Below are 12,124 nucleotides of genomic sequence, written 5' to 3' on the forward strand. Positions count from 1 at the left end.
ATTGCAATTTGTTTTATTAAATCAAATTGTTCAACTGGTCAAAAATTTGGACAAACTGTTCAGCCAAAATGTGAAAGTGCAAAGTGATAAAATAAATCATACTTACAATCCTATAAGTCTGTAACTCCACTGTATTGATGTATTTCCTAAATCAGTCTATCAATCTGTATAGTTATATTATTGCCATTACCATACTAAAGGTGAACTGTTTTATTTTGAATTGCTATAAAAATGTCAAAACTAAGCTTTTATAGAGTTTTTCTTTCGAAAAGTATTCTATATTTATAAGAATCACACACTATGTGAATAAAAACATTTCATATTCAGTAAAATATTTGAAATTGCAATTTGTTAGTAGGAAGGGGAGATAATCGCTTTTTGGTTTCAAAAAGTCTTCACTCAAAAGAATAGTATTTTAGGTTATCTCCCCAAGGAAGCATATTGTTATTTCATACATATTTTACTGAATATGAAATGTTTTTATTCACATAATGTGTGATACTTATAAATATAGAATACTTTTCGAAAGAAAAACTCTATAAAAGCTTAGTTTTGACATTTTTATAGCAATTCAAAATAAAACAGTTCACCTTTAGTATGGTAATGGCTGTAATATAACTATACAGATTGATAGACTGATTTAGGAATTACATCAATACAGTGGAGTTACAGACTTATAGGATTGTAAGTATGATTTATTTTATCACTTTGCACTTTCACATTTTGGCTGAACAGTTTGTTCAAATTTTTGACCAGTTGAACAATTTGATTAAATAAAACAAATTGCAATTGGGTCAAAATTTTGAATGAGTTGCAATTGGTGAATAGCAACACTAACAGTCAAGTCACTGTAAAGGTTTATTCTTTCTATAGTCTAATTCTTTCTACCTACAGTTTTATTTAAAGGTTTATTCTTTCTACAGTTTTAATTAACTTGAGAAACTTATAAAAAAGAGAGAATATTGTATATAACTTCAATTCACAAAATCAATACACTCACACAAGAATAGTCTCAAAAGAACACATTTGTGTTGCTGTTCTTCATCTCAAAATTATTTTGCCATTTAACCCTAAGCAAAAGCTCACACCTCAATGTAATAACAAGAAAGCTCTATTTTGTAAGAGTTTCCATTTGCACAGAATGTTTTGCTAGATTTTCATTACACTAAACACAGTAATGCTGTCATACAATTTCAGGGAAATCCATACTCAAACACACAAGTTATTGTCTGGAAACTAGAAAAATAATTTTTAGCCCTTTTTTGGCCCCTAATTGATGAATTGAATTGAATTAGCATGAATGGGGTAATAACCCCCAAACTCAATCCCAGCCTTCCTTAGGTGATTTGGAACTTTGAGGTATAATGTCAGAGAAATCCATACACTTACACACAAACTACAATCCAGAAACTACTAAAATGTTTGTTTTTGGTCCCTTTTTGGCCCTTAATTCCTAAAGAGTTGGCACCATAACCCCCAAAATGATTCCAAACCTTCTACTTGTGGTTTTAGACAATGTGGTACAATTTTAGAGCAATTGAAATACTTGTACACAAGTTATTATCCTGAAGTAGAAAAATGCTTGATTTGGGCCCCTTTTTGGCCCTTAATTCCTATAGGGTTGGAACAATCATTCGCAAAATCAATCCAAAGCTTCGTTTTGTGATATTGAACCTTCTTATTAAATTTCAAAGAGATCCATTCATGTTTATAATTAAACTAAAGCTATTTTCTGGACACCAAATGTGTCTTCGGACGACGCAGACAACGACATCATATTATTATACGTTCCCAATATTTTTTTTGCGGTCATATAATGACATACACAATTAAGACTTATAAATTTAAGTCATTTTTAAATTTGTTGCTATATACTGAACTATAAGGCAGTTAATTTTAGTTCTGATTTTTAAGACTTTTGATTGGCTGTTAATTTATTATGACATCATTGATAGTTTTACAATGTTACTGCCAGGACTGCTTTTAAATTGTCTTAACTGTACATTAACCAGGTAACCCTTGTTTCCCACCCTTGTTTCCCACCCTTTTTTTGCCCCAAATTCCTAAATGGTTTGAGCCATAACCCTCCAAAGCCATTCTTAACCATCCCTTTGTGGTAAAGAAACTTTAATGTTTTAGAGAGATCCATACACTTAACCACAAGCTATTGTCTGTAAACTATAAAAATGGTAATCTGGGCCTCTTTTTGACCCCTAATTCCTAAACTGTTAGGACCATAACCCCCAAAATCAATCCAAACCTTCTTTTTTTTGTTATAAGCCTAAGACTGTGTGTTCTATTTATATCTGTGTCAGTCATGTTAATTAGCAGACAGGGTCATCAAACACAATTTTATGAACTATTTACCCTAATGATGATTGTGGCCAAGTTTGGTTAAATTTAGCCCAGCATAATTATCAGGAGATTACAAAAATTTACCAAAAATTGTAAAAAAAATACTATCAAGGGAAATAAAGAACCTTAGTGAGCACGCTCGCATACCCCATGTCCCCACATTGTCTTTGGAGAAATAAAATAAGTGTAAGAAAAAAATTGTATAAGAAAAATAAATTGAATCATAATTTCCTGTCAATATGCGAATCTACTTAGTATCCTTATTATCTACAAAGTTTCATGAAATTCTGTTGTGTAGTTGTGATGACAAAATTGTTGCAGCAGTACATTGAAGCAATGGGGTGTAACTCCTAGAAAAAAAATTGAATTGTAGTTTCCTGTCGATATGCACAACTACATAGTATGTCCTTATTATCTAAAAAGGTTTCATGAAATTCTGTTGTGTTGTTTCAGATGAGTTGGGATGACAAACTGTTGTAAATATATTGAAGCAAATAAGTTCAAAGGAGTTGTGATGACAAGAAACAGGACTGACGAGTCAAAAACATTATACCCTCCAAAACTTTGTTGTGTGGGGTATAATAATAACTCCTTAAGGTCAATTGCCAATTTTTATAATGTTTGATATTTGTAGATCTCACTTTGCTGAACATTACTGCTGTTTACAGTTTTTCTGTATCTATAATAATATAATAATATTTAAGACAAGAAGCTGTTAGAGAGACAGCAATTTAAACCGTATTTTGATACTTAGCATTGTGCATGGGTTTTTATTTAATATAATTGAGAAAAACTTAAATTAGAGTCACTAGTATACTTCATGAAGGTTGTTAAAGTAACAAATGTTGTGTGTACAGAATTACTATGATTTGATTTTACTATCACTAGATCTGTGCAGTGCTCATTGCTGATATCAGTCATTTAGGATATATAGCATTCCCAAAGTATCTAATATTTAGTTTTTTTTGCAAATGTTTGTTTGTAAAATTTCACATTACAAAACTAGGTTCTTCAGCTACAATAATACATTTCTAGCTATCAAAACATTTAGTCATAAAGCATACATAATGAAAGTTGTTCCAGAACAGGTGTTCTGAACAAAAATCATATCATTAGATTCTTATTTTCTGATAAGCATACCTCTACTTGCTGTCTTAGTTTAGTAACCCATTTATCAATTTTTTGTTGCAAATGTGCTCTTCCTGGATCTGATCTGAAAAATAAAGCTTTGAATACAACTACAGTTTGTTCTCTCTTTTTTTCTTCTACCCAAGTTTCCAAACTTTTTTACTTTTATTTAGCAGGGCTGAACATCAGTTTGTACATTTGATAAATATTCAGTATATAATTTGAACCTTTTTATTCATCTCAAATTCTTTTTCGAAAACACAAAATTATCTATTTGAAATAAAGCATTATGAGATTATTTAAACAGAGGGTCTCAAGAGCCTGTGTACTACTTGGGTTTTGAAAATCATGTAAAATTTGATTAAAATAATACAGATACCTATTATAATGATTGAGGTCAAAGGAGGACATTCGAAGGCCCAAAAATAACTCCCTTTAATTGCTGAAATTTAAACAAGGGTGCACACGCTGAAATGTCTCGCCTTCTTTACTAATCATTGATATATAATGTTGATAGTCCTAAATATAAAGCTTTATCACAACTGTCACATAAACTTAACATTATCAAGAAAACTAAACATTGACCAATGAATCATGAAAATGAGGTCAAGGTCAGATTAACCATGCCAGGCAGGCATGTACAGCTAACAATTCTTCCATACAACAAATATAGTTGACCTATTGCTTATAGTATTAGAAAAAAAGACCAAAACTAAAAAACTCAACTTTGACAACTGAACCATGAAAATGAGGTCATGGTCATATGACACCTGACAGTTGAACATGTACACATTACAGTCCTTCCATACACCAAATGTAGTAGACCTATTGTATACAGTATAAGAAAAACAGACCAAAACTAAAAAACTTAACTATAACCACTGAACCATGAAAATGAGTCAAGGTCAGATGACTGACACCTGTCAATTGATTTTGATATGTGATTATGGACTTTCCGAATTGATTTTCCTCTAAGTTCAGTATTTTTGTGATTTTACTTTTTTTTTTAAACATGAACACCTTACAGTCCTACCATACACTGAATATACTAGACCTATTGCCTAGAGTTTCAGTGATATGGACTTGACCACCAAAAATTTGGTCAAGGACATTGGACATGTGACTGACGGAAACTACATAACATGAGGCATCCATATACAAAGTATGAAGCATCCAGGTCTTCCACCTTCTAAAATATGAAACTTTTAAGAAGTAAGCTAACACACCAACACTGGATCACTATCCCTATGTCAAGGTTTTCTGTGACAAGGTTTGACAAAAACCGGCACAATACATAATAAATATATAATACATGTACTCCAAATTGACAACAACACTTCAAATGGTCTGCAATTTTATTTGCTATGGTCTACATGTTTCATCAGGACAATTTTTATACAGAAATTTATCCCTGAAGTACTCAAAGTGGTACATTGAATTTGACGTCGTCATGGTGAGAGAAACAATGAAAGTGAAAGTAGCAATACAGTGTTATAAATAGATAAGATAAATATAGAAAATTAAAGTTTGTTTACAATGTAACTTGAGTTCGTTTTACTATTATATGATACATGAAATTGTTCTAAAGGCTTGGTATCTAATTGGACGAACTTCCCATGGTTTCTACCACTTCACAAGGCTTCTTTTCCAACCTGGCCATAGTTGGAGGTTACTACTTCCTGGCGTGCCGGCAACAATAGGAAGATAATGGTCGCCGCTATGGATTTTAGTTGTTGTCAATTTGGAGTATTATTTTAATGTTGCATTCATTTACATAATATATTTGACAACCCTGCATACCAAGGTATCCACTTCAGGGACTCTATCGAAATGATTCACACAGGCAATGGTTCACCATATGGAGTTTTATAATAAATATATATATAATAAATTACCTATTTTGATGCAAATTCTCTAAAATGGCATAAACCTCATTCTCCTGTTGGGACCTTAATACACTTTGCAGGTTAGCCTCTAGGCAATTCCTTGCCTTAGACACATCTTGTAACACATGTTCTGCTTCATTGAATCCAGGTGGAAGAGGAGCATTAAAATGATGATATGACAGTTCTGGTACTGATTTGTATGGGGTAGAAAAGTTCCCTGAAGATGTCTGAAAAAAATCAGAAGGATAAACAGATTATTCTATAATATTTGAGTGACTAAAGAACATTATTTGACTGAAGAATGAGTTTATTAATAACAAATATTTAAGGAAGACATTAGAGAGCACACACTAAAATTTCTCTCCTCTACTTTAAATGTTTGACTCTGTAATACAATGGTTCTACTACTAGTTAACATTATAAATGATTCATACTAATATGACATGCTTTTTTCAATTTTTAAACAATACTGTGATAAATTTTTTTATATATATAACGTGAGGGTACCCAAATTGTACCTATTTTGACAGTTTTTTCCCCTACGTTTATTCATGATCCAGACAAAAGTTCCCATTTTGTGTTTATTTTGTAGTTGTATCATTATTCTCTATATGGTTTCACCAATTTAATTTTGAATCTATACTGAATCATAAAAAAATGGGTTTGAGCAGACCTCCGAATGGTTCATGATTCTGAAAAAAAGTAGTACCCAAATTGTATCCATGCTTAAATTTGCAGCCTTAAAAAAATCAAATTACAAAAATTTGTTTTATTTTTTTCAAATATTTAGAACAATTGGATATTAAAGTCATATGAAACCTCAAAATAAAAAAAAATGATGCATATATTTTTTTTATAACAAAATGGATAGTTTTCATTATAAACTTATGTACATATACTTTTTCTGAAGAAAATTCTTTAATTTGTCCACATTTAGAAGATATAGAAGTTTACTTTTGTTTAATTGCTTGCTTCCAGGAAGCAATTAGCCAACATATTTTTCGTATGCAAAGTGACCTTAGCCTGAACCTTCTCGTAAAAATCTGTTGATCACAATATGCATGGGTCTATCACTAAAATAAACTATTATCTGATTATACATGTTAAATATGTGCTCAATATCCATGCTTTTTTGTTGATTGTTTACTATAAGGTGACAATCAGTAAACCTTGGAGTCAAAACACTGCATTTAATGAGCTGCCATATTTGTTAATCATAACAGACAGAGAGAAAAAATATAGATGATTATACGATATATTTGCTTAAACTAGATGTGTCAAAGCGACACGAATGGCCCCGTCCGAAAAAGTTGAAAAATCTGCAATTTCAATAACATGTGGACACAAACATGATGGTAGTCTCACATTGATATGTTCATAATTATAAATTAACTGTTAACAAAACTCAGCTCAAAATGTGGAGGCCTATAGAAAAAAAGTCTGTATAACTGTGATTTTCAACAATTTATCAAAGTCCAAAGCCCGTTATTTCGGCAAAATTTAGCGAAGCGGAACAAAACTTTAACTTGATCTGTATCTAATCATGGTTATCTCACATACCAAAAATCAGCCCAATATCTGAAAGCGTTTAGGAAAAAAAGTCTGTAGAACTGTAATTTTCAACAATTTTCAAAGTTGTAAACCCTTAATTTTGGCAAAAATTAATGGAGAGGAACAAAACTTTAACTTGATCTGTAACTCATCATGAGTAACTCACATACCAAAAATCAGCCCAATATCTGAAAGTGTTTAGAAAAAAAGTCTGTAAAACTGTTATTTTCAACAATTCATCAAAGTCCAAAGCCTGTAATTTCGGCAAAAATTAGCAAAACAGAACAAAACTTTAACTTGACCTTAACTCATCATGGTTACCTAACATACCAAAAATCAGCCCAATATCTGAAAACGTTTAGAAAAAAAGTCCGTATAACTGTAATTTTCAAAGTTGTAAACCCTTAATTTTGGCAAAAATTAATGGAGAGGAACAAAACTTAAACTTGATCTGTAACTCATCATGGTTAACTCACAAACCAAAAATCAGCCCAATATCTTAAGGCGTTTAAAAAAAAACTCTGTATAACTGTGATTTTCAACAATTTATCAAAGTCCAAAGCCCGTAATTTCAGCAAAAATTAGCGGAGCGGAACGAAACTTAAACTTGATCTGTAACTCATCATGGTGAACTTACAAACCAAAAATCAGCTCAATATCTGAAGGCATTTAGAAAAAAATCCGTATAATGGTTTGTTGAGGAATGACGGAATGACAGAATGACGGAATTTCAGAATGACGGAATTTCGGAAAGACGGAATTGGGAATTTCTGACAAGGGTAAAACTATATGGCATCGACAACTTCGTTGTAGGGCCATAAAAATGATAAAAACGTGCACAGAAACTAAGACTAAGACTTAGTTTACGATATATACATGCATTGGTTCAAGAATTGGATACACATTATTTTTCACCAGTTACTCCTTTCATAAGACTTTCATCTATGCTACCTATTCATTTCTTAAGAAATGGAGGCTTGTAACATATTGTATTTGCTCATTTTTAGAAGATAACCTTTTGGTGGTTTCTGTACATTTTACCATTTGAAGTTATACTTCATCAGTTGATGTATACTGAGAACGTTTAAATATATTTACCTATATTAGAAGTTGTGCATAATATGGATTAATAAAAATACAAATTGTTATCGTCCCTAAGAAAGCATGTAAGATTTCCACTGCTGCTTTTACTAAATAGGTGCAATTTGGGAACTAGGTGCAATTAAGGTACCGTGACGTTATATACCTCCACATGTTTGTAACCTATGTGCATACACTTAACTGATTTTCGCTGTGTTAAAAATTGCAATTGAAAAAAAAACCTATAGACCCTTTATTCTCATTCTGATGCATAACAAAAAGAATAAATGAAATAGACCTTAGAACAAGAGGCTCTCAAGAGCCTGAATCGCTCACCTTAATTCTTTTGGTTAAATCTCTCATCAATGATTATTTTGGCTTTTCAATTTATTTAAATGTTTTTTGGATCGTCCTATTTTCTTCAAAAGCCAAAAAAAATAATCATTTTCTCCTATGTTCTATTTTAGCCATAGGAGCTATGTTTCTTGACATACAAGGAAATAAAATATAAAATTTATCCTAGATACTCTGAAACTCATTTAGCCTAAGTTTGGCTGAAATTGATACAGCAGTTTCAAAGGAGAAGATTTTTTAAAGTAAGTCAAAATGATGAACAAATTGTGAAAAAAGTCTTTAAAGGGCAATAACTCCTTAAGTGGTCAATTGACAATTTTGGTCAATTTGACTTAATTGAAGATCTTACTTTGCTGAACATTATTGCTGTTAACAGTTTATTTCTATCTATAATTATATTCAAGATAATAAACAAAAACAGCAAAATTTCCTTAAAATTATCAATTCAGGGGCAGCAACCCAACAACAGGTTGTCTGATTCATCTGAAAATTTCAGGGCAGATAGATCTTGACCTGATAAACAATATTACCCAACGTCAGATTTGCTCTAAATGCTTTGGTTTTTGAGTTATAAGCCAAAAACTGCATTTGACCCCTATGTTCTATTTTTAGCAATGGCGACCATGTTTGTTGATAGATCATAACTTCGGATATAATTTACAAACTAGATACCCTAAGGAACATTCAGTTAAAGTTAGGAAGTATTTGGCCCAGTAGTTTCAGAGGAGAAGATTTTTGTAAAAGATTACTAAGATTTACGAAAAATGGTTAAAAATTGACTATAAAGGGCAATAACTCCTAAAGGGGTCAACTGACCATTTCCGTCATGTTGACTTATTTGTAAATCTTACTTTGCTGAACATTATTCCTGTTTACAGTTTATCTCTATCTATAATAATATTCAAGATAATAACCAAAAACAGCAAAATTTCCTTAAAATTACCAATTCAGGGGCAGCAACCCAACAACAGGTTGTCTGATTCATCTGAAAATTTCAGGGCAGATAGATCTTGACCTGATAAACAATATTACCCCATGTCAGATTTGCTCTAAATGCTTTGGTTTTTGAGTTATAAGCCAAAAACTGCATTTGACCCCTATGTTTTATTTTTAGCAATGGCGACCATGTTTGTTGATAGATCATAACTTCGGATACAATTTACAAACTAGATACCCTAAGGAACATTCAATTAAAGTTTGGAAGTATTTGGCCCAGTAGTTTCAGAGGAGAAGATTTTTGTAAAAGATTACTAAGATTTACGAAAAATGGTTAAAAATTGACTATAAAGGGCAATAACTCCTAAAGGGGTCAACTGACCATATCCGTCATGTTGACTTATTTGTAAATCTTACTTTGCTGAACATTATTCCTGTTTACAGTTTATCTCTATCTATAATAATATTCAAGATAATAACCAAAAACAGCAAAATTTCCTTAAAATTACCAATTCAGGGGCAGCAACCCAACAACGGGTTGTCTGATTCATCTGAAAATTTCAGGGCAGATAGATCTTGACCTGATAAACAATATTACCCCAGTCAGATTTGCTCTTAATGCTTTGGTTTTTGAGTTATAAGCCAAAAACTGCATTTGACCCCTATGTTCTATTTTTAGCAATGGCGACCATGTTTGTTGATAGATCAAAACTTCGGATACAATTTATAAATTAGATACCCTAAGGAACATTCAGTTAAAGTTTGAAAGTATTTGGCCCAGTAGTTTCAGAGGAGAAGATTCTTGACATAGTTTACGACGACAGACGACGACAGACGACGACAGACGACGACAGACGACAGACGACGACAGACGACGGACGACGACGGACGCCAAGTGATGGCATAAGCTCACTTGTCCCTTTGGGACAGGTGAGCTAAAAATGTACAAAATCTCCTTAGTTACGAAATGTCAACTGTGGATTTGGCGGTAGCTTACGAGAAAAAAATGTAAATAAAAAATGGCATATGTTGGGGTTGAGATTTAAAAGAATTATAAACGCATTGTTTCTAGTTGTAATTTAAGAAATAATGGATGCAAGTTTTAGATTTATTGGATTTTATTTTTAGCTTTATCTAAAAGGGTTAATAAGGACAGCAACACACATAGCAAACCCTTTCTTGCTACAGTTTTTAAATTAACCCGTATTTGTGTTATTTTAATCATAATAATTCATTGAATATATAAAAAAGAAGATGTGGTATGATTACCAATGAGACAACTGTCCACAAAATACCAAAATTACACAGACATTAACAACTATTGGTAACTGTACAGTCTTCAACAATGAGCAAAGCCCATACCGCATAGTCAGCTATAAAAGGTCCAGATAAGACAATGTAAAACAATTCAAACGAGAATACTAACGGCCTTATTTATATAAAAAAATTAAGCCTAAGATTTTTTGGAAATTTACACATGGGCTTAGACATGTGTAAATTTCAAACAAAACCATGGCTCAATGAATCATTTCTTAATCAAATAACATGTCCCTGCTAGGCAAACAGGTATATCTAACAATCAAATAATACACCAAAAATAGTTAGCCTATTGCTTGTAGTGTCCGAGAAGACCTAATTAAAAATATTGCACATTGACCAATGAACCATAAAAATTAGGACAATGTCAGACTTTAATGTTGATGTTCTAAAGATTTGTACCAAAAGTATCATATAAACTTTAAATTAGTTTCTGGATGTGTACTGATTGCAATTTAAGTATTAAATACATGATTTTTTTTATCAGTTGTTATTGTTTTTGAAGAAGCTGTCAGTAAGTGCTTAGTACTCTCAGATCTGTACTTCTATTTTGTTGATTAAAGGATGGCAGATATATAAATACCCTGTCATGTCATGTCTGTGTTTTTGTTGTTTAAGGGATGACAGATATATAAATACCCTGTCATGTCCAGTCTGTGTTTTTGTTGTTTAAGGGATGGCAGATATATAAATACCCTGTCATGTCCCATCTGTGTGTTTGTTATTTAAGGGATGGCAGATATATTATTAATACCCTGTCATGTCTAGTCTGTATTTTTGTTGTTGAAGGGATGGCAGATATATAAATACTCTGTCATGTCCAGTCTGTGTTTTGTTGTTTAAGGGATGGCAGATATATAAATACCCTGTCATGTCCAGTCTGTTTTGTTGTTGTTTAAGGGATGACAGATATATATATATAAACCCTGTCATGTCCAGTCTGTGTTTTTGTTGTTTAAGGGATGGCAGATATATATATATACCCTGTCATGTCCAGTCTGTGTTTTTGTTGTTTAAGGGATGGCAGATATATATATATATATACCCTGTCATGTCCAGTCTGTGTTTTTGATGTTTAAGGGATGACAGATATATAAATACCCTGTCATGTCCAGTCTGTGTTTTTGTTGCTTAAGGGATGGCAGATATATAAATACCCTGTCATGTCCAGTCTGTGTTTTTGTTGTTTAAGGGATGGCAGATATATTATAAATACCCTGTCATGTCCAGTCTGTGTTTTTGATGTTTAAGGGATGGCAGATATATTATAAATACCCTGTCATGTCCAGTCTGTGTTTTTGTTGTTTAAGGGATGGCAGATATATATATATACACTGTCAAGTCCAGTCTGTGTTTATGTTGTTTAAGGGATGGCAGATATATAAATACCCTGTCATGTCCAGTCTGTGTTTTTGTTGTTTAAGGGATGGCAGATATATTATAAATACCCTGTCATGTCCAGTTTGTGTTTTTGTTGTTTAAGGGATGGCAGATATATATCTGTGTTTTTGTTGTTT

General features: G+C 32.1%; 1 protein-coding gene across 2 annotated transcripts in view; it reads right to left on the minus strand.

The window, feature by feature from the left end:
• Positions 1-12,124, minus strand: part of LOC143069316 (protein TALPID3-like) — a 183,191-nt gene that overhangs the window by 81,871 nt on the left and 89,196 nt on the right. For both annotated transcript variants that reach the window (XM_076243883.1, XM_076243884.1), the window contains exons 12-13: positions 5,379-5,596; positions 3,496-3,568 (exon numbers count right to left, since the gene is read on the minus strand). In XM_076243883.1, the coding sequence (XP_076099998.1) occupies positions 3,496-3,568; positions 5,379-5,596 (291 nt within the window). The remainder of the gene's footprint in view (positions 1-3,495; positions 3,569-5,378; positions 5,597-12,124) is intronic.

Source organism: Mytilus galloprovincialis, chromosome 3, assembly GCF_965363235.1.
Source record: "Mytilus galloprovincialis chromosome 3, xbMytGall1.hap1.1, whole genome shotgun sequence".
NCBI classification, from domain to species: domain Eukaryota; kingdom Metazoa; phylum Mollusca; class Bivalvia; order Mytilida; family Mytilidae; genus Mytilus; species Mytilus galloprovincialis.